Source organism: Setaria viridis, chromosome 9 (genome assembly GCF_005286985.2).
Source record: "Setaria viridis chromosome 9, Setaria_viridis_v4.0, whole genome shotgun sequence".
NCBI classification, from domain to species: domain Eukaryota; kingdom Viridiplantae; phylum Streptophyta; class Magnoliopsida; order Poales; family Poaceae; genus Setaria; species Setaria viridis.
The window spans coordinates 37,813,778-37,841,241 of record NC_048271.2 but is presented as its reverse complement, the minus strand read 5'-3'; the positions used below and the strand labels follow the sequence as shown (position 1 = coordinate 37,841,241).

The following is a 27,464-nucleotide window of genomic DNA, read 5'->3' as shown; positions in this document are numbered from 1 at the left end:
TTCTCCCACCCACTTCCACGCGGGCCCCACCACATCCCCTTCCCCATTCCTCTCCGGCTGCTCCCCACGCCCCAAATCCCCCGTTCCCCTCCTCCCGCCTCTCCCCACCTCGGCAATCCCAATTTTCCTACACCCTTGCCGGAGCCCGGAGGCATCGGCCGGCGCGCGCGATGCCCGCCACCGCCTTCGCCCCCGCCTCCGCGTCGCCGCCTCCGTGGTCTCCGCGTCCGCCTCCTCGCCAGGCCCGCGCCCGCGTCCGTCTGCCGCCGCCGAGGAGCGGGAGCGGCAGCGATGGGGGCGGGGGCGACGAGCCCACGACGGCTACCCCGTGGGTGAGCCCGGACTGGCTCACGTCGCTCTCGCGCGCGGTTGGCCGCGCCGGCGCCGACGACTCGGGGATCCCCGTCGCGTCCGCTAAGCTCGACGACGTGCAGGACCTCCTCGGCGGCGCGCTCTTCCTGCCGCTCTTCAAATGGTTCCGCGAGGAAGGGCCCGTGTACCGCCTCGCCGCGGGGCCGCGAGACTTCGTCATCGTCAGCGACCCCGCCGTCGCCAAGCACGTGCTTCGCGGGTACGGGTCGCGCTACGAGAAGGGGCTCGTCGCCGAGGTCTCCGAATTCCTCTTTGGGTCCGGGTTCGCCACCGCGGAGGGCGCGCTATGGACCGTAAGCTCTCTCTCTCTCTCTCTGGGTCCGGGTTCGCCACTGCTTCACTTTGAATTTGTGTTTAGATGGGTTCCTTTGTAGTTTTACTTTTTAGAGAATGGAATGGTCGATCACAGTTGTAGGGCTCTATAACGAGTCGGAACAAATGCCTACTAGTATTCTTAGTATTTTCTGTTTGTTCTTGTTTTTTTATGTTCAGTTATTATGTTGGTCTTTAGGCCTTCCTGATGGGTCCAGACTCCACAGCCCACGAGAATTACATTATCTGGTTATGTTTGCAACCCTACTTTAGTGTCTGCTAGGTCTATCAGACGTCTGAGCCATCCTGACCAGGCTTAAACCTGGCAGGGACGGTCCTCTACTGCCATTGGATGGCAACAACCAAACCATCCTGTCTGTCACGCTCTGGCTTAGAGGTCGTGGCTCCTCAACCACACTGAAGTGCTTGCCACCTTTGTGGTAAAGGATGCAGTGGTACAATCCTATATAACAATTCCTGTTCAAGCAAGGATGTAATGTCTGATAGATCACCATGTCGACTTTTGTGGCTGATATTTTTTTGGATGTGGTAGTTTGTATAAATGTGCAGTGGATTTTTATTGGATGCAGTTTAGTTGCATCCCAAAAATGGTTTTGTTCTTGATTTTGGTTTCTCGTAGACAAAGAAGAGAGCCCCTAGTTTGGTGTCTTGCGTTGTTTTTCTTTTTCATTATTTGGTATATGAGATCTAAGCTGTTTGGATTAGTTTTTTAGTTTTCATTGTGGGGTGATGCAATGTCTCTGCTTTTTGAACTGTATAGAACTGCACGGTTTGGTTTCGTTGTTTTGACATGATTTGCCTCTAATCGAGTTTAGATGGTGTTTTAATACATATAAAGGGAGTATACTTCCTGTTGCATGGTTGCCTCTAAAGTAGTCGGTTCTGCAACCTCTTGCTAGGCAGGCCTTGCAGCATCGGATATCTTTATATGCTGATGATGTGGTAATCTTCCTACGCCCTTCTTCCAACATCTTTATATGCTGATGATGTGGTAATCTTCCTACGCCCTTCTTCCAACGACATTAGTGTCACACTAAACCTTCTCCAGCTCTTTGGTGAAGCTTCTGGCCTAAAAAAAAAATGTGCAGAAGAGCAATGTATTCCCTATACAATGCACTGAGATGGACAATGCCGCAATACAAGAACATCTTCCCTGCCAACTCTCAGAATTTCCCTGCAAATATCTTGGAGTACCCCTTTCTTTGCGCAAACTGACAAGAGCCCAAGTCCAACCGATCACTGACAGGATAGCAGACCAACTTCGTGGATGGAAAGCTGATTTGCTAACTTGGGCAGGAAGAAAGATCCTTGTTCAGTTTGTGCTCACATCCATGATTGTTTATTTGGCTATGGCTATGGACCTCCAACCTTGGGTTCTCAAGGCTATTGACAAAATTAGGAGAGGTTTCCTGTGGAAAGGAAGAAGAGATGTGAATGGGGGGCACTGTTTGGTGGCTATTGACAGTCACTCGACCACCTGAATTAGGTGGTCTTGGCATTTCTCACCTACAATATCTAGGATGGGCCCTCAGAATGCGGTGGATCTAGTTGCAAAACACAGAACCTGACTGCCTTCCCCATCCAGGTCCACCCTCGGTCAAGGCTTTCTTCTCCATGGCCATCATCTCAGAGGTTGGGAATGGCAGAAACGCTGCCCACTTTGTGACCAAGCTGAGGAAACAATCGACCACCTGCTAGTATCATGTGTCTTCACTCGACAAATGTGGTTCGGTTTACTGCAGAAGGTCAGCCTGCAGGCTCTTCCCCACAACCCAGCGATAATTCCTTTGATGATTGGTGGGCAAGAGTAACTGATAGAGTGAATGGTCAGATACAGAAAGGACTCAACTCATTGATCATTTTGGGAGCATGGTCAGTCTGGAATCATCGTAATCTCTGTGTGTTTGAGGGGGTCCTGCCTAACCTGAACGGAGTTATGGCATCCATAAGAGAAGAGATACACCTTTGGAGTTTGGCCGGGGCTCGAGGAATTTCCCATCTCCTTGCTCTAGTGCCAGTTAATGACTAGGTCTTTTGTCAGGTCAAGGTCAAGTTTATTTGTATGAAAAGGCGAGTGTAGAGGGTGTGAATGTGTGGTGTTGTACGGGTTTCTAAACCCTTTAATCTTCTTAATATAAATGATACGCAGCTCTCCTGCGTGTTCGAGAAAAAAAAAAACTTCCAAGGGCTGACATATTTGATAAGTAGTAGTAGTGCAGTACATTAGTAGGGTTGTATCTCTTATCTTGCTGCAGCTATATCTTGCATATTTTTTGCACTGTTGTATTTGGGAGCTAAGTTCAATTGGACTGTAAGTTAATCCTTCATCTTACTACAAATTTGTTATTTATTTTAGGTGAGACGCAGAGCTGTTGTGCCATCCCTGCACAAAAGATTTTTGTCCATCATGGTGGAAAAGGTATTTTGCAAATGTACCGAGAGATTAATACAGAAACTTGAGCCATATGCTTTGAGTGGGGAACCTGTCAATATGGAAGCGAGGTTTTCTCAGTTGACATTGGATGTGATTGGTTTGTCATTGTTCAACTACAATTTTGATTCCCTCACAACAGATAGTCCTGTCATCGATGCTGTTTATACTGCGCTCAAAGAAGCAGAGCTTCGTTCTACAGATCTTTTGCCATACTGGAAGGTTGGTTCTTCTTTCAATTCATTCTTCTAATTTTGGACCTCACTTATGTTTTTCTAGTTAACTGGAAGAAAAGATAAATTGTTCGACTGATGTTTCACATAATCCTTGTTTATATGTGACAGATTGATTTTCTGTGCAAAATAATTCCAAGACAGATAAAAGCAGAGAATGCAGTTAAGACCATAAGGAACACTGTTGAAGAGCTGATTATGAAATGTAAAGAAATAGTCGAGGCTGAAAATGAACAGATTGAGGGCGAGGAATATGTAAACGAGGGGGACCCTAGCATTCTACGCTTCCTACTTGCTAGCCGAGATGAGGTGATTAACCTCTTCCACTTTTTTACAACATTTTGTTTCTTTTATCTTTGATTTCTGCAGTTTTTCTACTTGTATAAAGCTACTCACTCATCATGAAAAATAGTTGACATATTACTGCTTGTGACTTTCCATAACTTTTGTCTGATTATGGCTTTAATTATCCATTCTTCTACTGGTCCATCAAATTTTGAGTTACCAGGCTTTTAAAACCATGTATTTGATTGATCAGCTCATAAATGTTGCTAATGCTAGCTTTGTTGCCTTGCACGATGGGATGATGATTTGTTGGTCATGCAATTTCTGACATGGTGTCATTCAGCTCAAAATATCTTCAGGAAACAAAGGATACGTTTAGCATGGAACATATTGTTAGATGTATATGTACTGTTGGTGATTTACCTTTTGTATTAGGGGGTTTTCTGTATATTTTTCCCTTCTTGTACCTGTATATATATGGGCCTAGAGCCCCTGTTATGAATACAAGTGCTATTCCTAACATGGTATTAGAGCCGAACTAGGGTTAGATTTCTTCCCAATCTGCCTTAGGGTTCCTTTTTTTCCCCGCACGTTGCACTTGCGTGCTCTTCTTCTTCGTCAGCTCCGGCCGCCGCCCGTCTGGCTCTCCACCCGCCGGACTCGTCCTCGTCCCGTGCTGCCCCGGCGGTCTCGCCGCCCGCCGCCCGCGCCGCCCCGGCGGTCTCGTCGCCCGCCGCCCGCGCCACCCCGGCGGTCGACGGTCTCGCCGCCCGCCGCCCGCGCCGCCCCGGCGGTCTCGTCGCCCGCCGCCCGCGCCGCCCCGACGGTCTCGCCGCCCGCCGCCGCCCGCGCCGCCCCGGCGGTCTCGACGCCCGTGCCGCCCCGGTGCCCCGCCGGCCTCGCCGCCCGCCGCCCGTGCTGCCGCCGCGGATTCGCCGTTTCCGCCGCCCGCGCCCCGCCTTTCGCCGTCCGCGCCGCCCCACCGGCCTCGCCGCCCGGCGGATTTGACGCCCGCGCTGTCTCGCTGCTTGCGTCGCCGCCTGTGCTGTGCGGTGTGGTGCGCGTGCCCGGATAAGGACTCCTGAAGGAGTTTGGTAAAAAAAAAAAAAAGTAAAAAAAAAAAAGTAAAAAAAAAAAGTTAGAGCCCCTGTTATGAATACAAGTGCTATTCCTAACACATATTACTATATGCAGTTGAATAAAAAGTAGAGTAGCTTTAGCGTGCCACTTCCTCTCCCTCTGAATGTGCACTGGAAGTCTATATCTACTGTTTTTATTCTCTATAAGTTAGGATTATGATGCTTTACCTATTAGAAGCAGCACATCATTTCTTTTTGTACAAAGGTGATTGCTAGGAGCATTTACTCCTTTCTTTTCCATCGATTTATGAACAGCTATCATAAAAGAGTGAAAACTTCCAGATAGAGTTCTTTCGATCCTTTTGTTTTGCTAAAATTTGACAATGCAAGATCTATTTATGCTTTTGTTGCTAAATTGCTCATGATCGATTTGCGTGCAGTGTCATATAACCATTTTACATTACATGCATTCCAGGTAAGCAGTGTGCAGTTACGTGACGATCTCTTATCGATGTTAGTTGCTGGTCATGAAACAACAGGCTCCGTACTGACATGGACAATCTATCTTCTAAGTAAGGTACTCTTGTAGTGCTATATTGCTTGCAGTAAACCATCTATCAACCAAAGTAACAAATATGTTGACTGCTCAGTGTTACACTACTGAAGGATCTGACTGCACTAAGGAGAGCTCAAGATGAGGTTGATCGTGTTCTACAGGGTAGACTCCCCAGATATGAGGATGTAAAGGAGCTGAAGTACTTGATGCGCTGTATAAATGAGTCTATGCGGCTATATCCACACCCTCCTGTAAATTCCTTGTGCTTGAGACAAGCAACTTTCTAATTGGTTTTTGTGACTCATGGACGTAAGTATTGGCAGGTGCTGTTGCGGCGTGCAATAGTTGATGATGTGCTTCCTGGAAACTACAAGGTTAAGGCTGGTCAAGATATTATGATTTCTGTGTACAATATACACAGGTCCCCTGAGGTACTTCTCCATCTGAATATGAATCATGTGCGACTGGCAGTCTTTGAGCTCTTTAAGGCAGCTGCTTTGCATAGGATGGCATAGTGGAATATCGCATAGTTGTGTGTAATTCGATGAATTATACTGAGATCTTTTTCCAAGTTGCTGGAGGCTTACTAAGAAAATACAAATTATCGCTTACTAGCAGAAGTTCTCTGTCCTGCCTACATTGTTCTATCAGTTTCCACAATAGAGTGGTAACATGGTTTCAGGAAAATTATTTTTATTATACTGAGTTAGTTTGCTGCTAAATAGACCTGAAGTTTGAAGTATTATCATATTACATTGTTATCATATTTTGCTATCATTTGAAGTATGCTTTGCTATGCCTATTGTCATTGCTAGAGCTCTGTTCATATGATGTTTTCATCCATTTATAGCAATGCCTAAGTAAGCATTTAGCACTCTTGCATTTTATAATAATTGTTTTTCCTTCTACAAAGGTATGGGATAGAGCAGATGAGTTCATTCCAGAGAGATTTGATTTAGAGGGACCTGTTCCAAATGAGTCAAACACTGATTTCAGGTCAGAATACAACCTTGTAATATATTGTTTTTATCCTATCCATATGTTCATTTGTCATCTGATTGGTTTTATGTCATCTGGCAAATGTGATTGAACTGTGCCATGCTCCTGCAACGTTTCTTTCCCAGGTTTATCCCATTCAGTGGAGGTCCTCGGAAATGTGTTGGAGATCAATTTGCTCTCCTAGAAGCAATAGTGGCACTTGCTATTGTGTTGCAGAAGATGGATATTCAGCTTGTGCCAGATCAAAAGATTAACATGACCACTGGAGCTACAATCCATACAACAAATGTAAGGAAACTGCTATGCATCCCCCCTCCCCCCCCCCACCCCCCCCACCCCCCCACCCCACCCCACCCCCCACACACACACACCACCACCACCACTCTGGTTTTGTTCTATATATAGAACTATAGCAAAAGCGTGCTACTTAAGGGGCGCATTAGATGGAATTGAAAGGGAAGGGGTCAAAGTTCCTGGTGTTTCTCTATACTACCATCAACCAGATGACAAAACTAAAATTCTGAACACTACTGAATTGATTCAGTTATTAAAACCCGAAAGCATAGCCAAGTTATATTCTCAAGTTTCAACAAATTTTTCTCCAAGAAAGTAAAAAAGAACCAAATGACAGATAAATTTTGAATCAAGAAGCCCCTCATTTCATTTGGGTCTGTTCTAGTCCAAATTTCTGTTTCAAATCTGATAGCACGTCTGAATGGCTTCATAAGATGCTTATTGCTGCAGGGACTGTATATGAATGTAAGCCTGCGTAAAGTTCAGCAAGAAGCTGAGTTAGCACTGAGGTAAATTTATATTGTTCTATACTCTTCTTTGTTTTTACAGAACCGATAAAGAACTACAGTTTGCTCCCCTAAAAGAAACCTACAGTTTGCTCCGGTATTTTTTCCCTACGAGTTCTGTCACAAAGGTATTTTTAGCATAAATTCATTGTTGATTTTGTGATGAGGTTTTAAGATAGCAAATCATTTGTTCCCTTCATCTTATTACTTCCCAAACAGCGGGACGCTTAGGCCCTGTTTGGGGAGCTTTTGCTTTTCCAAAAGCGATTCCTGGAAAATCTCCACTTGCTTCCCCAAGTAGCAGCTTTTGGGAGAAGCGAATGTCACCTGTTTGGCTGTTTGGGGAGCTTTTCTTTGCTTTTTTGCCGTCGGTCGTCGATGTAGGGAGGACGGGAGGTGAGGGATGAGCTCGAGGGAGCGGCCGTCGAGGGAGAGCTTCGGGGCGGCGCGGCCGTCGAGGGAGAGCTTCGGGCGGCGCAGCCATCGAGGGAGGGAGCTCCGGATCTAGAGGTCAAATACAGGAGGACACAATTGTGAAAGCTTCGGGCGGCGCAGCCTGTAGCCCACACATAGCCCAAATACAGCCATAGGTCTGTGTACCTTCTTGGGCCTGGCCCGTGGGAAGTGATTATTTGGCTTAGACTTCAGCCGTTCCTGCGCCACACTACCCAAAGAATGGTGTCCATTATTTTTCCATGGTTCACGTAGCAGAGACAGAAAGAATGGTGTACGGGACACAATTGCATTGACGCGGACAAGGGGCTCACGAACCTGTACCAGCTGGGTGTTGCAAAACATGTTCTTTTGTGAAGGCCGTGGAAGGCTCCTGCAGGGAAAGCACCTTAGCATTCATGAACTGTTGTAGGAGTGCTACAATATGCGACCTTCTTATTTCCACTGGACGTATAGTACAAGGATATGGCGGCGATGGAGACAACAATTGGTCACGTAGACTTATTCAGGTTATCAACTAAACCTAGTGGAATCCGCTCGCCACGGCACTCAAGGAAACCAAAGGAGCTGTGCCAGCTTGGCAATGCGCAGCGCAAGAAACCGCCCAACGGGAGCTATCAAGCCCGAGCTCGTGCGGCCGGGTGACGTCACTACTCGCTTGTCCCGGTCGTGAGACGGCATGGATATAAAGAAGCTGGCAATTTCGTCGCGTGGGCCAGGCCGGGCCAAGGGGCGCCGCTGTCTCACTGTCTGACTGTGTCGCCCGTCCCCCACCGCGACAGCGACTGAATTCGAAGGTTACGTTGCTGGATAACTATGGTGGCGCGCTGCAAAGCCATAGATTAGTTGTGGAATTGTCATAAACAAGCGGCACTGAGACTAGCACTAGCGCTGGAGCCTGGAGTTTATTTGATCAAGCGAAACCGGAACAAAGTCATCTTTTTTAAGGATAAAAAAATGGGCGGAAAATATGCACAGGCATCTGCATCCAAACTCGAGAAAGTCGCCGAAATGAATCCCCGAAAAACAACTTAAAGTCAGCATGTCCATTCCACGTTCTTTTAACGCTTTCTAACATCGTTAACCACTTCGAAAGACGAAAGCACAATCACGCCTTTTTTTCTCTCTCTCTCTTTGACATGTAAAATCAGCAGATCTTACGGGGTGTTTGGGAGGGGGTAAACTTTAACCCCCTCGTTTTAGCTAGATTTTAGCCCTTCTCATCCAAACATCAGGACTAAAATGGAGGGGCTAAACTTTAGCTCCCCATAATCCATTAGTCCCTCCAAGGGGTGCTAAAATGGGTTAAAGAGGCTAAAAGTGGTTCCCTTGTCCTAAATTCCACCCCTTACCCCTCCCGCACCCTTTCTCTCTCCTCCGGCCGGCATGTCACCTCTGCCCCGCCGCCCAAGCCGCCTCCACCGGACCCCGGTGCCCAAGCTGCCTCCGCTTGGATCCACTTCCTGCGGCGCGGGGAGGGCCTGGATCGGACCTCCTCCTCCTCCTCCGACGCCGCATCCGCCGCTTCCTCCTCCCAGACGCCTGACGACCACTCGCCGCCTCCACCGGCTGAGCTGTTGCCTCTGCCCCGGCGAGCCCCCTGCGGCGGTGTCCCCTCCGCGCAGTCGCGTCGACGTCGCGGGCTCCCCTCCGCGCCGGTCGACCCCACAACTCATCCGCCGGCGTGGCTCGCAGACCCCGCGGAGCCCCAGCCGCGGCGCTCCATGCGCAGCTCCAGCAGGCGGAGGAGGAGGCGGAGGAGAGGGGCATCCGCTGCCCCGCCGCTCCTCCACTGTTAATCCATTGATCGGGCCTCGAGGCGGGTGGTGCGGCGGGCGGGGGTGTTGGCTGCGGTGCGGAGGCGGGCTACGTTGGCGGCGCACGAGGGCGGCTGTCAGGAGGACGTGGGATCTGGGTGCGGCGGTCGAGCTACGCGAGGAGGTGGTCCACCGCCAACGCCGGGGATGAGAGGAGGATGTGGCTGCCGTGCTTGCTCGATTGGAGTTGACAAGGAAGGAGTTGTGGAGGGGTAGAGGAGAGGAGATAAATGAGGGTAAAAAATCTTTTGACAATCAAAGTGTTAAAGTTTAGCCTCCTATCTAAACACCTCACAGTGCTAAAGTTTAGCACTCGGGAGACTAAACTTTAGTCGTAGTACAGCACGAAACCAAGCCAAGCCAACATTCAGCTACAAACATGCCACGCATGAACCGGGCAAAACTCTCCCTCTCCCCCTACACCTGCCACGCCCACAAACAGAGTCGCCTGTCTGTCCGCGCGCCCCGCGCACGCAGCTAGAGAGGCCGGGGGGCATGGCCACTGCGCGCGCGAGTAGGCGCCTCGCCGCGGGCGACGGGCCGCGGGCCACGCCGGCGGTCGGCCCGGCGCCCGGCGGCCGGACGCAGTTCAACCTGTCCTCGGGCGCGGCGACGGCCGTGGTGTTCGTCTCCATCGTGCTCTGCTTCATCCTGCTCTGCACCTACTGCCGCTGCGCCCGGCAGCGCGCCATCGCGGGGGCGCGCCGCCGCGTCATGCGCGAGCTCGTCCCGGGCGCGGCGCTCTTCCTCCGCCCCTCCGCCGCCGCGTTCCCTCCCGTGGTGCCCTACGCGGGGGCCGCCAAGAAGGGGCTCCCCGAGGATTGCCCCATCTGCCTCGAGCCCTTCGGCGACGGCGACGGCGTCAGGGTCGTCCCCGCGTGCGGACACCTCTACCACGCTCCCTGCATCGACCGGTGGCTCGACATGCGCAACTCCTGCCCCGTGTGCCGGTGCGCCGTGGCCAGCCTCTACGACGCCGGCCGCGCAAGGGACGCCGTGGCGGTGGCTGTCGCCCGCGACGGTGCCGACGACGACGACGACGACGACGACCAGGAGGCCGTCCTGGAGCGCGTGGTCGCGATGATCGAAGCCATACGAGACGAACAGAGAGAAGAGGCGGCGGCGGCGGCCCGGCGCGCGCTGCCGGCGGAGACGGAGGGGTCGTGACGCGTACATATTTGCGGTGCAGGTACAGCTAACTTTAGCGGGTAAATTTGTTTGTAGTTTCGGTGTGACAGCATATAGATAGGGCTAGCTGATGTGATTCTTCACCTCACCATTTTCTGACAGCAAAGTTTTCTTGAATTGTGTATAATTGAAGTTCTAGCGTGAGATGATTGATGTTTTTTTACTGGTTCAAGAAATGGTCATGACCATTTAAATGCTCTGTAATTAGTGTTGCTGCGTACCTACTTTGACAGTTCATTTCACCAAGGCAAGGTTCACAAGAGGCAATATTAGATGCAAGCAAGCAACAATGGACAAAATAACCCCACAAGTACATAACCCTTTGGTATCTCAGCTTCCACTAATTGTGTAGTGGTTGATCATATTGGGTTGGGGAATATAGCCAACAACCCCTTTTAGTTGGACAAATCATAAGCCCAGCGAAGCTTTATTCCCAGGTGTATCAAATCATACAAATTTGTCTGCGTAATCTAAATATTCTGCCGTTGGACACCCGTCCAGAAATTGAGAAAGAGGCCTCCTCCTCGGAGGCAAAAGAGAGCTGTAGAATCATCGCCGACCCCTCACCTGCCGCCCTTCCATGTTAGAATAAGGCTTCGGAGGAGGCCAATGACAAGGCTGGTTAGGTTAGGTGGTGCCTTGGGTTACATTTTTTGTTTGACAAAATGCCAGGTATAGGATGTGCCAATTTCACTTTGGTCCCGTTTGGATCATTGGAATTGAATTCCATTCTAATAATCATAATTTAGACACAAATTAACTAAGCTAATATAATTGTATGTGGAATATATTTGTATATTATTGTTGGCGATATGGGAGAGATATTTATGTGCTGCACTTCTATATAGAGAAGCGAGTTCAAGAGCGTGCTATAAGAATTGAATTCCATTCTAATAATTATAATCTATAGAATCAATTTTCATCTCCCACCCCATGAATTTAAGATAGGCTTATATCTAAACTTTGGAAAATTGTGGATGCCACGTTTCAAGATAAATTAGCCTACTCCATTAAGTAGATTCCAATTCCTTTAAATGAAGGGATCCAAACGGACCTTTGAGAAAAAGCCAATTATAGGACGTGCCAATTTGTCACTCGCACGGGTGCAAGCTGATAGACAGTGACAGGTGTGATAGAGTATCTTATTTTCCTATAATTTTCTTTTCTTTTTTTTATTTTGTAAGGCTCGTAGGCAAGCACAAGCACGGAAACATGGTAGCCTCAGTTTTCTGAATCTCTGTCTCTGTCTAGCAACAGCTTGCACTTTTTTACGCGCCACGAATTCACAATTACTGGTACTTGTCAACGTCTTTTAATTGAACAAGATCGGGGATCATTCATATATACGGATCGCTGAATGTAGCACTCCTGTGTCCTGTTCAATGCTTATGCGAGTGAAAAGACAATAAGCTGGCATCCGTCCAGGCTGGGCATCAGACATTCATTTGCCCGATTCTGAATCATCGAAGAAAAGGCTATCACACCAATTCACCAGAGAGTTCAGATCATGCAGCAGCCCAAAAAAGAACGTGGACTCTGGGCACGTGAAGGGATTACATAGACAAATACGAATCATATGTATAGGTCAACGAAGAGTCACCTACAAGTTCTTTGAAGAGAGAGATGAACTACTGTATACCATCTATCTAATCCGTTTTTCAGGCACAGTCCACAGGAGGAGCTACATCAATCAACAGCTATGTTGTCTGTGATGTAAAAGGCAGGGTGATCCGTGTGGTCATATGAACATGAGTTATCACTCTAACCCATACAGTCACATAGTGTCGAAAGTTCAGAACGTGTCCGATATGTATCAGGGAATCCCAGGTTCTGAGAATAGTCGTCGTTCCATTTGTGTCTCGGATTGGAGAGCCTTAGTTCTTGGTGCATTTGCCTAGTTAACATGATGGCAGCCCCAAGGATCTGGACGCCTCTGCCATTTTTTACAACATTCTTCCTGGCAATTAGACAAGCAACGGGTTACATACAAGAGAAGGATTAATGCTATACAGCTGTCGCAGAAGAATTGAAATGATTCCTTGAGCATAAAGACAGTTTTTTGCAAAAACAATGTGTTGTGCTGCTTGATGGTGTTCATCAAGTAAAGCAGAGGAATTAGCCTAGGTGTCCGAAATGAGGGTTTTGTATTTTGGAAATAAAATCTCATTATCTCATGTACCCAAATTGAAACTAATCAATAGAAAAATTGCTTCCTAGGTGAGGTGTTGCGGTGACCTGTCCATCAATATGATAATATGCCTTACCAGGATATGTTTCTTTTCCCTTTTGTGGACGGTGTGTTTTCTTGATATGAATGACAGAGCTCCTGCCCTTGATTCCGAAAACAAATGGCTTCCTTCAGTTCAACACAAGTAAGAAACAAGATGGTGTGATACACTTGTTTTTGTGGAATCAAATGCAATCAGCATTCAAACAAACATATGAATACATGGAGCAGGTACCTTCACTGTGCTGGGACCTGTAGCCCTCATAACTATGGCACCCAGTAGGTTTTGAGCTCTGTCACTAATTGCTAGAACCACCGCCCTTTCTTTGCATTTGCGTTTTTAAGCTCCATCACTAATTCCTCCCGCTGAGCCTCTACTTCCGCATACTGCATGCTTACGTTGAGTAAGCGGTCCTGCATGTCCTTTAGTTCTGACTCCAGTTGTGCTATTTTATCATCATTATTCTCCTCGCCGTCCTTGCTCCCAGATTGCCCCTCTGGCATGGGACTGCACAGAGTAAAAAACAATAATATGATCTACTGGAAAGTAGCCGCAATAAGGTCAGGAAAACATTTTTTTTGCATATTATGTTCAAATGAGAAAAACTTTCATGATGTGAGCATTATGTTGTGTTATTCAGAGACAGTAATACATGCTTAACAGGACATGATGTACAGTCAAGTGAAGCATCAGTCCACAGAAGCATGTAATACAGACTTGAGTGATTTTATACTGTTTGCCGGAAACAGCATGGAGACTGTAAAATAGAAGAATTTGCATATCTAGTTGGTGCATATTTCAAATGAGAGTTGGTCATAGTTTGTTTCTTAGTGGTTAGATTCTTATTTGCTTTAAGTTCTCTTTCAGTGTATGAATTGTCTGAAATGGTCTCAGCCAAGCCAGCCAAGTCCTTGTATTCCCTTGATCGAGTATATGGAGGAGAGCTGTGTATCTTTGTATTAAGAAGAAACGATTTTAGTTTTACAATGCGGACCTTAAGAGGCACATGCACAATGGATTACACATGCGAGGACTATGTGGATGACTAGAACAACCAAAAGCTAGAAACAAGGATCAGCTGATCAGATGATCACGATGCTGAGTGCTGAACCGCACGGCCATCGATCCCTGCCAGAAGCTTTGCTCTGGCCTGCAACCACAGACTTCCCTCTTTGATGATCCATTCACCACCTGGGTGTCAGTGGCCTCTGGCTCTGCCCGGTTGAACACCCTAGCCAAGCCAGCCAAAGTATTTTTCTCATAACCAGACTTTGTGCCATGACCAACTCAACCCTGATGCAAAGATACACGTTTCTCTCGTGTGTTCTAGAAAATAAAAGTATGGGTTCTGTCAAGGACGTCGAGCCCTCGACTGGCAGGACCGCGGCTACGGAGCTCGTAGCCGTCGGCCGTCTTCTCCGGCGAGGTTATACCCCTCAACCGTAGGCTTAGTAGACAGAGAGAGATAGATAGAAAATATAGTTCTTGCTTGCTTTTTGTTCACGAGTACAGCCGAATATATATATGGCCAAAGGCCTAAGCAAAGTATAGAAAGTACTGCTATGTTTCTATTTTTAAGAGCTAGAGTTGGAGTCCGTCAAGGCTTGCCCGGCGTGCTCAGCTGCCCGGCGAACGTCGCGTGCGCGTCTACGCCGGGTATACGTACGTCCGTACATGACATCTCCCCCCGCCTCGAAGTCCAGCTCATCCTCGAGCTGAAAGGAAGGGAACCGCGCCCGGAAATCGTCCAAATCCTCCCATGTAGCGGAAACAGTCGGCTCGTCCTGCCATTCAACGAGCACTTGACGAATCCCCCTGGCCAGTCGAGCTCCAGTCACCCGGGAGGGAGTCGGCACCACAGCACCATGGAGGAGTGGCGGCAGGAGCGGAGGTACTGCCGGTGGAGAGCCGACGAACTTCTTGAGGACGCCGACGTGAAACACATCATGAAGACGGGCACCAGGGGGAAGCAGGAGCCGCACAGCCACGTCATTGATGAGCTCGGTTACCTGGTACGGTCCAACGTAGCGAGGCTTGAGCTTCCCTTTGGCCGAGTGAGGAAGGGACGCTGCTGCCCGCTGCCTGAGGCGGAGGAGAGCCCAATCGCCCACCTGGAAGGAGACCGGTCGGTGGTGCTGGTCGTAGACACGCTTTTGAGCCGCCTGAGCTTGCTCCAGTCGGTAACGGACGTCGTCGAGGAAGGCAGCGCGCTCCTCCATCTCCTGGGCGACAGCGGCGACACGAGTTTCGCCAGGCTCATAAGAGCGGATGGTTGGGGGGTCCCGGCCGTAAACCACCCGAAACGGAGTGTCGCGGAGCGAGGACTGGTACGCTGTGTTGTAAGTGTATTCGGCCCATGGCAGCCAACGGAGCCAATGCCGGGGGCGGTCGCCGGTGAAGCAGCGCAAGTACATCACGATGACCCGGTTGGCGGCCTTGGTCTGACCGTCCGTCTGTGGATGAAAAGCAGACGACATGTAGAGCTTCGTCCCTGTGAGCCGCATGAGCTCTCGCCAGAACGCCGAGGTGAACACGGGATCGCGATCCGAGACGATGGACTGCGGCACGCCGTGGAGGCGTATGATGTCGGCGAAGAAGACGGCGGCGACCGACTTGGCGGTGTAGGGGTGCGCCAGGGGAATGAAGTGGCAGTATTTGCTGAAGCGATCCACGACCGAGAGGATGACCGTCTTGCCTTGCACCTTCGGCAGCGCCTCGATGAAGTCGATGCCAATATCTGCCCACACCGCGGACGGAATCGGCAGAGGCTGCAACAAACCGGCCGGCCTCAGGTGGTCTGATTTGTACTGCTGGCATGTGACACAAGCTTTCACAAAGTCCTGCACCAAGCGACGCATAGCTGGGAAGTGAAAATCCCGCCGGAGCCTGTGGAGGGTCCGATGGACGCCCTCATGGCCGTCGTTATGGACGGCTGCCATGATTTCCTGCAACAATGGAGAAGCCGGTGGAATATACAAGCGACCCTCGAATGCGACCATACCGTCCAGCAGCGCCCACGGTGTGGTGCGAGTACCAGCCTGGATCTCGTTGTGGAAGGTGACCAATGCCGGGTCAGTCGCCTGGGCGTGGCGGAGACGCTCGATGAAGTCGAATCGAGGCGCCGAGATAGCCATCAGTGCCCCATCCTCGTTGTCGCGACGGGATAAGGCGTCGGCGACGACGTTCGTGGCGCCCGAACGATATTCCACCGAGAAATCGAAGCCCAACAGCTTGCCTACCCAATGGTGCTGAGGAATCGTGGCGAGGCGCTGATCAAGGAGGAACTTCAGGCTGTAGTGGTCGGTCTTGACGAGGAAGCGCCGGCCCCAGAGATACGGACGCCAGTGCCTTACTGCTTGGACGAGTCCGATGAGCTCGCGCTCATATGCGGCCAACGAGCGATGGCGAGGGGCCACAGGCCGGCTGAAGAAGGCAACCGGATGACCCTCCTGGACAAGGACCGCGTCGAAACCCACCGTTGATGCGTCGCACTCAACGGTGAACAGCTTGGCGAAGTCGGGCATGGCAAGGACGGGGGCGGATGTGACGGCGGCCTTGAGTGCTGAGAATGCCGCTGCCGTCGCGTCGTCCCAGGAGAAACCCTCCTTCTTCAGCAGGGCCGTCAGAGGAGCCGCGATCGCCCCGTAATTGTGGACGAATTTGCGGTAGTAACCGGCGAGGCCGAGGAACCCGCGCACCGCCCGGGGCGAACGTGGAGGAGGCCAGTCATGTATTGCCTGCACCTTGGCCGGGTCCATGGCCACACCGGCCGCCGATATGACATGGCCGAGGTATGCGACGGACGAGGCCCCAAAGGAACACTTCGAGCGCTTCACGAACAGGTGGTGGCGGTGAAGTTCGTCGAGGACGGCCCGGAGGTGGCGAAGATGATCAGCCCATGTCCTGCTATAGATCAAAATATCGTCAAAGAATACCAGGACGAAGCGGCGAAGGAACGGCCGGAGCACATCGTTCATCAGGGCCTGGAACGTCGCCGGGGCGTTGCATAGTCCAAATGCCATCACCAGGAACTCATACAGGCCGTCATGGGTGCGGAACGCCGTCTTGTGGATGTCCTCCGGGCGCATGCGCACCTGGTGGTACCCGGATCGGAGATCCAGCTTGGAGAAGAACTTGGCGCCATGGAGTTCGTCGAGGAGCTCGTCCACCACCGGAATCGGAAAAGCATCCTTGACAGTGAGCGCGTTTAACGCGCGGTAGTCGACGCAAAAGCGCCAAGAGCCATCGGCCTTCTTGACGAGGAGGACGGGTGACGAGAATGGCGAGTCGCTGCGGCGGATGATTCCTTGATCCAGCATTGCGGCACACTGCCGTTCCAACTCGTCCTTGTGCGCCGCCGGGTACCTATAAGGACGGACGGCGACGGGCTGGGCGTCGGCCTTGAGAATGATGCGGTGGTCGTGCGTGCGCTTGGGAGGAAGGCCGACGGGATCCGCGAAGAGGCCGCCAAAAGAGAGCAATAGCGCCTCCAAGAGCGAACATGCCTCCGTTGTAGCGTGTAAGGTTGGCACTGACGGGCTGGCCACGCCGGACCAGGAGACAAGGCGCCCCTGGCGCAGGAAGTACATGCGCCGGTGAGCAAGGTCCCAGACAATAGGTCCGAGCTCGCCGAGCCACTTGGTGCCGAGGACGACGTCGTACCCAGCCAGCGGCATGACGTAGAGGTCGGCCGGAAACGACTCGCCGTCGATGAGTAGGGGCGCGCTGCGGATGACGCCGGCGCAGGTGACCCGCTCGCCATTGGCGACCAAGGCGGTGAGGCGGGGACGAGAGCGGGGACAAAGACCAGAGCGCCGCGTTGCCTCCTCCGAAATGAAGTTGTGCGTGCTGCCCGAATCGAGGAGGGCGACGAAGGACGCGGCGCCGAGGACGACGACGATCTGCATGGTGCTCGCCATGGGCACCCCAGCGACCGCCTGCAGGGAGAAACAGGGCGCCTCGGCGTCTCGCTCCTCGTCATCAGCGGCGTCGCCGGCATCCGCAAGCTCCACGCCTTCAATGAAGAATAGGCGCCTGCAAAACCGGTTATGTCCCCGTGTGTATTTTTCGTTACAGTTAAAACAGAGGCCCAGACGGCGGCGTTCCGACATCTCGTCGGGGGTGAGGCGCCGCGGATTGCCCTCAGCGCGGCCGTGCTGGGCAGCCACCGGAGGGGCTGGGAGCGCCAGGGGCTGCGGGGGCGCCGGAAGCGCGGGTCGGAGTGCGGGAGCGGGAAGGAGGCCGCGCGGAGGCGCCCGAGGAAGAGACGGCGCCGCGCGGTCGCTCTCCATGAGCTCGACTTGACGGGCCAGACTCATGGCAGCCGCGAGTGTCGCCGGGTTGTGGAGGCGGACGGCGTGGCTGAGTGGCGGCAGGAGCCCGCCCGTGAAGAGCTGGACGCGCTGAGCTTCATCCAGGCGGCCGGCGCGTGACAGGAGAGCCTGAAAACGATTGGAGTAGTCCTCCACCGTCCCTGTACGCCGGCATTCAGCGAGCTCGAACAGCGGAGCCGAGCGGAGGGGAGGGCCGAAGCGCAGATGCAGGAGCTCCTTGAATCGCCCCCACGGCGGCGGACCCTCGTCCTCCTGGAGTTGAGTGTACCAGAGTTGCGCGACATCCTCCAGATGGTATGAGGCCAGCCACACGCGTTCCTCCCCCATGGTACGCTGTTGACGAAAGTATGATTCACACCTGTTGAGGAAGAGGAGCGGATCGGACTTGCCATCGTAGCGGGGAAAATCCAATTTGTGGAACTTGGGGGGGCGCTCGGAGTCGCGTGACCCGTCCGGACGGCCGCCGGTGGCACTGGTTGAGGACGAGGACGGCTTCTCCTTAATAGCCGCCATGTCGGCCTTCAGGGTAGTCACTTCCGTGGAGAGGGACTTGAGTAACTCCATCACATCAGCGAGGGAGGGATCGCCCATGGTGGATGGCGGCGGCGCGGACGTCGAGGAAGATGACGGCAATGGTGGATGGCTAGGGAGGAGTTCGGCAGCTGTGGAAGAGGGGGTGGAACGGGTGGGAGAGGACCGGCGTGACCGTGATACCAAGTTGTCAAGGACGTCGAGCCCTCGACTGGCAGGACCGCGGCTACGGAGCTCGTAGCCGTCGGCCGTCTTCTCCGGCGAGGTTATACCCCTCAACCGTAGGCTTAGTAGACAGAGAGAGATAGATAGAAAATATAGTTCTTGCTTGCTTTTTGTTCACGAGTACAGCCGAATATATATATGGCCAAAGGCCTAAGCAAAGTATAGAAAGTACTGCTATGTTTCTATTTTTAAGAGCTAGAGTTGGAGTCCGTCAAGGCTTGCCCGGCGTGCTCAGCTGCCCGGCGAACGTCGCGTGCGCGTCTACGCCGGGTATACGTACGTCCGTACATGACAGGTTCGCAGATTTGGTGTGTTTCTGAAGAATGATGCTCTTTCTTGTTGGTAGTTGGTCAATCCTGTTTGGCAATACTGATTATCATTATAGCCTAAAAACTTATTTGGATCTCTAATAGTGATTGATAGTCTATACCAATTCAAAGAACAGAAAAATATTTGTCCAGACTCTACAACAGTCTTTACTCTCTTGTTAGTAATTAGTATGGCAAGGACTATTTCAGGGCAATAATGATTAACAGTATTAGCCTCACATTTTTTCGTTCACAGAATGTAGGAACTAAATCAAGACTTTGATATGCATACATAGAAAATTAAATCTCGGGGAGAGTGTATATTTCTGGTACGAAGTTGGGGAAGCGACAAGGTATGTGCTGAATTGCATTACCTCTTCAGCTGTGTCCTATACATGCTATTTTCCTCCAGAACCTCGGCAAGTCTACTTTCCAGTGATTTGATCTTTGTTTGCAGGTCTGGTTCCTCATTAACTGGAGAAGAACCTCCGCTGTCAGTAGCTAGATCATTGTTCCCCTAAAAAAGGTAAGGAAATGGCCAAGAGAAACTAGTCAAGTCGGTTTTCACACTTCAAATCTAATTTAGCATAACACAAGTTCCATATGTTTCAACAGAAATGAACAAAAATTTTCTCTACTGAACAAAAAACCTGAAAGCATTAGACCTTTCCCATTGTTGGATAATAAATCTAAATGACTCACCTGTTTTATGCTGCTCTCATGCTTTGCTTGAATGGCTGTTTTACTTTGCTTTTCGTCACCGATGTTGTTGGAAGTATCCTGCATGTGTGCAACTTTGTCCGTTAACATGGCCTTTTGTACCTTTAGTCCATCACATTCTTCAGACAACAACCTAAGTAGCTCTTCGAGTTTTCCCTTTTCAAACTTAGACTCATCAAGGGAACTTTGCAGTTTCAAAAGTTCATCCTGGAGGCCTGCTATTTTCTGGACTTGAATTTTTAGTCCAGAATTTTCTTCCATTATTTGATGTTTCTCATAATCACTAGATTTAAACTTCAGTTCTAGTTCATTTGAAGTTGTTCTTAAATTTTCTTCATTGGATTTAGCAGCTTCCATCAACCTTCTCATATCCTCAGCATCTGTTTTCAGCATTTCTTCATTCTGTTTTGATGTATTGAGTGAATCAAGGAGGGATTTAATCTTGCTTTTAGACTCCTTACGTATATCTTCCAACTGAGATTCGTGATGTCTCAACTGTTCATTGACATCATTAAGATTAGCCTCAAGTTTTGCCTTGTCTGCTCGAAGGATGGAGGCCTCACGAATAGTATCCAAAGTGGAACTTTCCCGCTCCTCGTGTGTTGAAGACAACTGTGCAGTAAGGCTCATGATCTCCCTCTCAAGATTCTCTACCTCGATTATTTTTTCTTTCTCAATCTTATTTAAAAGGGAATGTGCACGGTTTATCCGTTCTTCATGCTCCTTGTGCTCCTGAAATACATTCTCCAGTTCCAGGAGAAAAGATTGCTCTTTTGAAGATATATCTTTCTGAATTGAAGAAAGCTTTGCCTCTAGGAACTCCACGGTTTTGCAAAAATCTGTGGTCTTCCTTTTCGAGTGCTCCAGTTCCTGCTCTAGTTGTGTAGCACAGCTATGCAATTCCAACTTTTGCTTCTTTAGATCAGCTGTCAATGCTTGAAGAGAACTGCACTCCTCAACAAGATTGTCAACTTTAGCTTGTAATTTAGCATTCAATCTTTTTAGAGTCTCTGAATCCTCCTGTACTTCTGAAAATCTTTTCTGAAATGCCAGATGTTTTTGCTTCAGTTCTACCTTTTGAGCTTCCAACTCTGCTTGCTGCCATTGTACTTTATCCTTGAGATCTATGATAAGTGTTCTAGAATCATCCATTTGCACTATACATGACTCGTACTCACTTGTCAGATTAGTCAACTCAGCCTCCATTCCAGAAATGGACTCTGACAATTCTATTTTTTCATCTTCCAGCCTTGATATATGCAATTCTAGTTCCACTTTGTCGTTTTCAAGCTCATGTATCTTCCGTTGAAGAACATTATCTATAAAGGTTTCCATTTCTAGTTTAGAATGCTGCAAGCCTTCAATCTCTCTTTCTTTGAGCTGAACTCTACCCTTCAGCAAATTCAACTCAGATTCAGATTCCTCCAGTTCTGTAGCACAGGAATTGCTAAGGTTCTCTCTTAGTTCAGATAATTCAAGAGTTCTCTCTTTTAGCTCCTCTTGGCTTTTTTGGAACTTCTCTTCTAGTTCTCTGGACTCCGATTGAAAATTCAGCATCCTCAGTTCAAGGTCAGCACATTTTCTTTGTAGGTATTTTACTCTAGATTTTGATGTCCCAGAAAGATCCCCAGCATTTAACATTTCCTGAATATCAGAGATGCAGGAATCCTGTCCTTCTACCCCACTCACTTCTTTCAACTTGTGTATAAGTTCCAGATTTTCCTCTGTTAATTCAGAACAATCATTCTCAAGCTCTTCCATTTTGACCTTCAGATAGTCATTTTCCTTTTCCAGTTCAAGATATATAGCATCAGAACCAGCGCCACCTGCATTTTCTATATTGAGTAAACGATCCAATTTCTCCTTCAATTCTACAATTTCATCTTCTTTCAGTGACAGCTTCCTTGCCCACTCTGCATCTTCTTGAACTGATAATGCATTTATGGGTAACTCAGGATCAATCACATTGCTCATTTGAGAAATAGAGGAGATTTCTGCTCTCTGTGCTTCTACTGTTTCTTCCAGTTCTTGAAGAATAGAAACAAGCTCTATATTTGCATCTTGAGTCTTCTTCAGTTGTATTGTTAAGTTTTCATTTGATTCTCGCAGAAACTGCACCTCATCTTTTAGTTCATGCTGGACATCTATTGCATCACCAGACTTGGCAAGTCCTGCAACAGTTTGTCGTGCTGTAGCTACTTCAAGAGACAATTTCAATTCTTCAATTTCCTGTCTTAACGACTCCTGTTCCGCCTGTGAAGCAGAAAGTTCCAGGAGTAGCTCAGACTGTTTCTCAGATTTTTCATCACATTCCTTCTGCAATGTCTCTAGGTCGTTTTTCAACTGGCGAGAATGAGCCTCCCACATTTGTGCCTCAGCAAGGAGTTCCTCAATTGTTTCTTCAGCAGTGTCAAGAAGATCTTTGGATGAACCAGATGCCCCTGACGATAAATGAGCAAGACCACTTAAGGATGACTCAGCAGTATTCTCCTGCAGCATGTTTTGACCTGGAGTTTCAGAACTGAAAGATGAATCATTAGATCTAAAAACCAGATCACCATGATCCACACTAATATTGTCGATAAAAGAACTAGCAGTATCTTGCCTCCCTATGTACAATCCCCCATCGGAATCATCCCTAGGGGATGATGTGAAGCTTGCGTCCTGAAATACATTTCGCAGTATGTATTGGTTTTACACATAGTAATCTTAATAATTAATAATAAAAAAGAGTTTTGAGCAAGGGAATCATACCCTAATTCCTACTTCGTCTTGATGAACAACACCTAAAGGATTTCTTGACGAAAAATGAGCATTCCTGGAGATCATGCTATTAGAATCATCAGCTTTGCTGTCCATAACATCATCAGTTGGACTATGGCCACCGAAACGAGGAGATAGTTCATTGAATAGTTTCATACCACCGTATAGTGGAGAAAAAGAAAAAAATTAAGTTCAATCAACAGCACAAAAAAGGTTGTAACAGTTAACACTACCAAGTAGGTGATCACCTAAGACATAAGATATAACCAAAGCAACAGCAGGAATAATCAAGTACCTTGATTTAGACTTCATGCCAAGACATTGAATCTTAAGCTGCACATAAGAATATTTACATAGTTATAAGTGAATATATGGGAAAACAACTACATTCTTTTCTGTTGAAAGTTTCTCAAACTCGACAACCCGAGCTAGCTCCCTCTAGAAAGCTACTTGGACCCAACTCACCCCAAGGACAGAAAAGTTGTGTCGCACAAATGGGATACTGCTCAACCACTACTTGAAATCTCAAAACCTACAACATTTAGTATTTTTGTTCTCCGGATGGAAAAGTGCAGACTTTTTGCAAATTATAAGACACACGAACATCTCAGAATCCAAAAGATTTAGTATCAACATTTATTGCATACAATCAAGAATCTTCACAAAGACAAAAGGGCAGAAAGTTGATTCATGAGCTCATTTGCAGACTTAAATGATGGTTAAATCAAAAAGAGTATGGATAATGTCTTGAATGCACAAACTGCACGATTTTAGTAACACCAGGTTGTACCGTTGTACGCAGAGAGTGGCAAACTGCAAACCACAAGCTATAGTATATCATTTGTGGCACCAGCACGGCAGCACTCTCTTGCAGCTATAAACAAATTCACCTGTCGATGAGCATCGACAACCAACTAATTCTGATGCCAGATCACATGAACAGCAAAGTAGTTCATGGAATTATCAATTGTGCAGGAATGGTAAGACTGCAAAGTAATACAATTTTGATGCAGGTCAAGAGAGCAGCAAAGTAGTTCGACTTATTAGAACAGCAAGGTAACTCCATGTTTCAACTTTCAAGTTGAAGGCTAAACATACAAAGAATGAACTTCTGGAATTTCTGAAACGAGTGAAACGTATGAAAACAATGGACTTTCTGGAATTCTCTTATTTGGAAAAGAAGACAAAGCTATCGAGATCAACCTGTAAAACTGTTCCAGAATTGCATTTCTTCAATGGCAACGAGATTGCAGTTGGGTCTACTGAGCCCAGATAGTTAGTCAGGTTCAGGGAAACTTCCCCGAGAATACCAGATTTTGTTGATCCCTGTAATAGGAGATGTTTTGCAAGTACCACAGTAGTATAGTAGACAGAAATCCAATAGAAAACTTACAGAAAACACAAGTACTAGCAACAGTACTATACCATGGAAACAGCAATCCTGCACTGACAATCCTCAAATTCTTTTGATGCTTCATCTTGAGAAAACCAAAGTGATTCCAGGATGGAGTCAGGCCATTGACAGATTCCATTTCGAGCGGCAGCTTTACTGGACCTGGCAATTGTTTTTCCTGTGTCCACTGAGATGATAGATATTAACAGCCTGTCAGATACTACTGGCACCTGTAAAGAAAAAAAATCAGTTAGAAACAACATTAACAATGGTACCTGCTGAGCACCTAAAACAATCACGTCAATAAACTTGAGCATTTCCGGACATCACCCAATATTACCACTAGAATGCACCGAGATACATTTTTTAGGGAAAAATAAACACTAAGTTCACAGGCATGAAATATGAATGGTGTTTCTTTGTCACTGTCATGGAACAAATAAAATTGTCGTGTACTGTTTCACTTGTATGCTATGATTCGTGCCACCATGCCTACTTCCAAGAAGAATGAGTACAACCCACTGAGTAAAAAATGTCAAGGCCCCTTGTACAATCAAAGTTCCAAACGACCTTCAAACTATTGCAATGTTTTCATTGGAAGTTCAGAGCTACTATTTCTAAACTTCATAAAACTTCATGACCATTACAATTAGCAATGGCATGGAAGCACATTCCTCCCCACAGAATAAGGAAATGGTGCCACCTACAGATGCGTCCACTATGTTCTATTCCATTCAAGAGGAGGGGTTGATTATCTCGAGTGAGTGAAGAGTGATCATTTAAATAGCCTCATGGTTTATAATATGTTCTGAATTTTCCACTGATCATTACAACTACCAGTGACCTTTATTGCTAAACTGAACCACGCTCAACAACGCCAAGGAGGAAGCTTTTTTCCACTGCATGAAGTGCATATACATTTCCTACTGACAAGCAATGCACGTTAAGATTGCATTCAATGTATACCATCAATCAATTTTCTGATCCATTGCACGATCACCAATCACCGCATACAGATTTTTTAATTAAAAAAACCTGAACCTCTTCGCGGTTAACCAATCATGTACGACGGATTTCCTAGCCCAGAATAAGGATCGCTCAAAATCCCCAATGCAGCCGCTCTCGCGACGGGAACCACCGATCGCACAGACCTCACACGAACGGCTGAAACGCAATGCGTGATGAGGGGGGAAAAACGCAAAATCTCCACGTCACCTGGACGGCGCGGAGGTTGGAGAACCTGAACTCCACCCGCTCGCCGAGCCGGTCCGAGGCGCGGCGCTGGCTCAGCCGCGACATCCCCGCCCTCGCCTCCTCCGCCGCTCGTCGCTCGAACGCGCGTGATGGCCGCCCTCAATCTTGGCCCCGGTCACTGGACCCTCCTCCGCGCCGCGGCACTGCAGCTGCACGGATCATTGCGAAATGCGGGGAAGAGAGGGATTGCGGTGGGGGAACCGAGGCGGGGGATCGTCGGACGCGGTGAAGAGGTCGCACTTTTTTTAGCAAACGGGTCCGGGAGCTTACCGCGGGGCCGGGGCGCCCTTCCCTCTTTCCCTTCTCGGGAAAATCTCGTTCTCGTTTGCGATTTTTGGCTAGTTTTTGTTGCGACACTGTTTGTACACTTGTACTGCTACTCTAGTGGCACATGAGTTAACTTGGAGGTTTTGTTTTTTAAATATAAGTAAATATGTATACACGTGTGTATATATACGTAGTATGTATATATATGTATATGAACATTTATCCTTATAAACCACCGTAGGCGAACACGCATACACTTATTTATATATACACATATGAACATCTATCCTTATAAATCACATAGGCGAATACGCATACACTTATGTATGTATATGTATATGAACATGTATCCTTATAAATCACCATAAACATTTATCGTCATCTTATGTATATCTACATAAAAATATAGATACCCATTTGCTTAGCATCTGGTCAGCTTAATTCGATCGCTACAATTAATAGCGGGGCATCTCTTAATTGGTTAGGTCATCCAAAGTGAGAGGTTTTATTTTAATATTTTCAAGAGTGACGCATCATCTAAGAAATTTAGGTTGATGAATGAAAAGACTTCCAATGCACAATTTCATTTAACAGTTTCATAGACAAGTTATATCATTATTGCGTGGCAGGGAACTGGACGGAATTGGATGAAATGAAACCTTCTAGCTCCCTATACAAGTTTTTACGCGTTTTATAGTCTTAAATATAACATACACCTAGTTTTCATCCTGAAAAACTTCTACAAACCCCGATGTGAATGGCTTTATAGTGTTTAGTGATAAAATTCAATCAATGCTCACTTCTTAACAATATATTGCAACAATGCTAAAACACTTTTGAGCTAATTAAAGTCATATATAAAAGGAACAGAGGGGTATCTATTTTCCTTTCGTTGTAGAAAAAAAGAGAGAGGGAAGATAAGAGAGGAAACAAAAACACAATGTGTTTGTAAAAATCAGATCTGAGCAAAATCTGGTCCGGCCTAGCCCGATCGAGCCTGGCATGCTAAAGCCCGACACGGCTAAAGTTTAGCTCGGCCGGAAAAGCCAGGCCCAGTGCTTGCTCATGGGTGGGCTTGGGTATAAATTTTAGGCCTGAGTTTATATCGGCCCGGTCAGGTCCACGGAAAATGCTCGACTGACCCACTTAAGTTCGTTGTCATGTGCCTGCTGAGTGTTGTGAGATAAGGGTAATTAGCAGCACTCTGCTTCACAGAAAAACAGCTTTACTCCACTAACTCCATCCTTTTTGCAGCTTTACTCTATCAACTTCAAAAAGTATGAAGTTATTGTACGTGTTTGGCTGATTTAAATAGTGCTTCAACTCCAAAAACATAGGAACTCATTGTGGATAGTTTATTTTACCCTATATGAATAGGTGCACGTGTCACTCTATCATATTTTCTCACCTCCTCTTCCTCTCTCCTCTTTTCAGTTTTGGACACTGCTGTCTGTATTACGAGAAATCATCGTGATTCCTGATAATTGCAGAACAAGTAGACCACACGGAGGAGCAGAGCCATCAGCGGATCTCCTTCTCTGCTTTGCCTCTGCTCAGCAGCTCAAGAGGAAGAGACGGCAGGATAGGATTGGGTGGTTCCTCAAGAAGCTTCAGCCCCAGATCCAGGCGCAGGGAAGGAAGGAACTCCGGACATGACCAAAGGAAGAAAGAAAGAAACAGACAGGCAAGCACTGACAAAACGAAGAGGAAACTTGGGGCTAGGGCAAGCCGCAATAACAAGAGCAATTTCTTTCTATCCACGAATTGAGAATCAAGATCACAAATCGACAGGATCCGCGGAGGATTGAAGAGGGTGATGGGCAAGAGGGCGAGGAAGGACTGGAGCGAGTTCATGGCGGAGGATTGAATCGGATTAGGGGCGGTGCCAGGAGCCCC

General features: G+C 48.3%; 3 protein-coding genes and 1 non-coding gene across 7 annotated transcripts; 2 read left to right on the top strand and 2 right to left on the bottom strand.

Moving 5' to 3' along the window:
- Positions 1–87: 87 nt before the first annotated feature.
- LOC117836012 (carotene epsilon-monooxygenase, chloroplastic) lies at positions 88–23,920 on the top strand. Of its 4 annotated transcripts, XM_034715369.2 has the most exons (13): positions 88–665; positions 3,062–3,358; positions 3,481–3,678; positions 5,209–5,310; positions 5,400–5,540; positions 5,613–5,720; positions 6,203–6,285; positions 6,414–6,576; positions 7,033–7,091; positions 19,428–19,524; positions 19,629–19,697; positions 20,441–20,510; positions 22,223–22,656. In XM_034715369.2, exons 1-10 carry the CDS (start codon positions 171–173, stop codon positions 19,432–19,434), a joined length of 1,653 nt encoding a protein of 550 aa, XP_034571260.1. In that variant the 5' UTR covers positions 88–170; the 3' UTR covers positions 19,435–19,524; positions 19,629–19,697; positions 20,441–20,510; positions 22,223–22,656. The 4 variants fall into 4 exon arrangements, with proteins under 4 accessions (XP_034571260.1, XP_034571261.1, XP_034571258.1 ...); XM_034715370.2 differs by lacking the exons at positions 20,441–20,510; positions 22,223–22,656 and adding an exon at positions 23,668–23,920; XM_034715367.2 differs by lacking the exon at positions 20,441–20,510.
- Positions 967–1,179, bottom strand: LOC117841197 (small nucleolar RNA U3). Its single transcript, XR_004637222.1, has one exon. It is a non-coding gene; the product is annotated as a small nucleolar RNA U3 (small nucleolar RNA).
- Positions 9,377–10,703, top strand: LOC140221490 (RING-H2 finger protein ATL5-like). Its single transcript, XM_072291182.1, has one exon. It carries the CDS (start codon positions 9,854–9,856, stop codon positions 10,523–10,525), a length of 672 nt encoding a protein of 223 aa, XP_072147283.1. The 5' UTR covers positions 9,377–9,853; the 3' UTR covers positions 10,526–10,703.
- On the bottom strand, positions 12,016–25,646 carry LOC117836011 (uncharacterized). Its single transcript, XM_034715359.2, has 10 exons — positions 25,263–25,646; positions 24,080–24,277; positions 23,858–23,980; positions 22,950–22,987; positions 22,646–22,766; positions 19,874–22,555; positions 19,546–19,688; positions 13,009–13,281; positions 12,811–12,902; positions 12,016–12,503 (listed from the first exon to the last, which is right to left on the bottom strand). The coding sequence occupies exons 1-8, from the start codon at positions 25,344–25,346 to the stop codon at positions 13,080–13,082; spliced, it is 3,591 nt and encodes a 1,196-aa protein (XP_034571250.1). The 5' UTR covers positions 25,347–25,646; the 3' UTR covers positions 12,016–12,503; positions 12,811–12,902; positions 13,009–13,079.
- Between the last annotated feature and the right edge of the window lie 1,818 nt (positions 25,647–27,464).

What these genes read in the sequence shown, in the direction of transcription:
- LOC117836012 (XM_034715365.2), top strand. Translation starts at nt 171, where the DNA reads ATGCCCGCCACCGCCTTCGCCCCCGCCTCCGCGTCGCCGCCTCCGTGG. An exon ending in GAGTCAAACACTGATTTCAG is followed by an intron (nt 6,286 to 6,413) that starts GTCAGAATACAA and finishes TTTCTTTCCCAG; the next exon opens with GTTTATCCCATTCAGTGGAG. An exon ending in CTACAATCCATACAACAAAT is followed by an intron (nt 6,577 to 7,032) that starts GTAAGGAAACTG and finishes TTATTGCTGCAG; the next exon opens with GGACTGTATATGAATGTAAG.
- LOC140221490 (XM_072291182.1), top strand. Translation starts at nt 9,854, where the DNA reads ATGGCCACTGCGCGCGCGAGTAGGCGCCTCGCCGCGGGCGACGGGCCG.
- LOC117836011 (XM_034715359.2), bottom strand. Translation starts at nt 25,346, where the DNA reads ATGTCGCGGCTGAGCCAGCGCCGCGCCTCGGACCGGCTCGGCGAGCGG. An exon ending in CCAACCTCCGCGCCGTCCAG is followed by an intron (nt 24,278 to 25,262) that starts GTGACGTGGAGA and finishes TTTTCTTTACAG; the next exon opens with GTGCCAGTAGTATCTGACAG. An exon ending in ATGAGAGCAGCATAAAACAG is followed by an intron (nt 19,689 to 19,873) that starts GTGAGTCATTTA and finishes TACCTTTTTTAG; the next exon opens with GGGAACAATGATCTAGCTAC.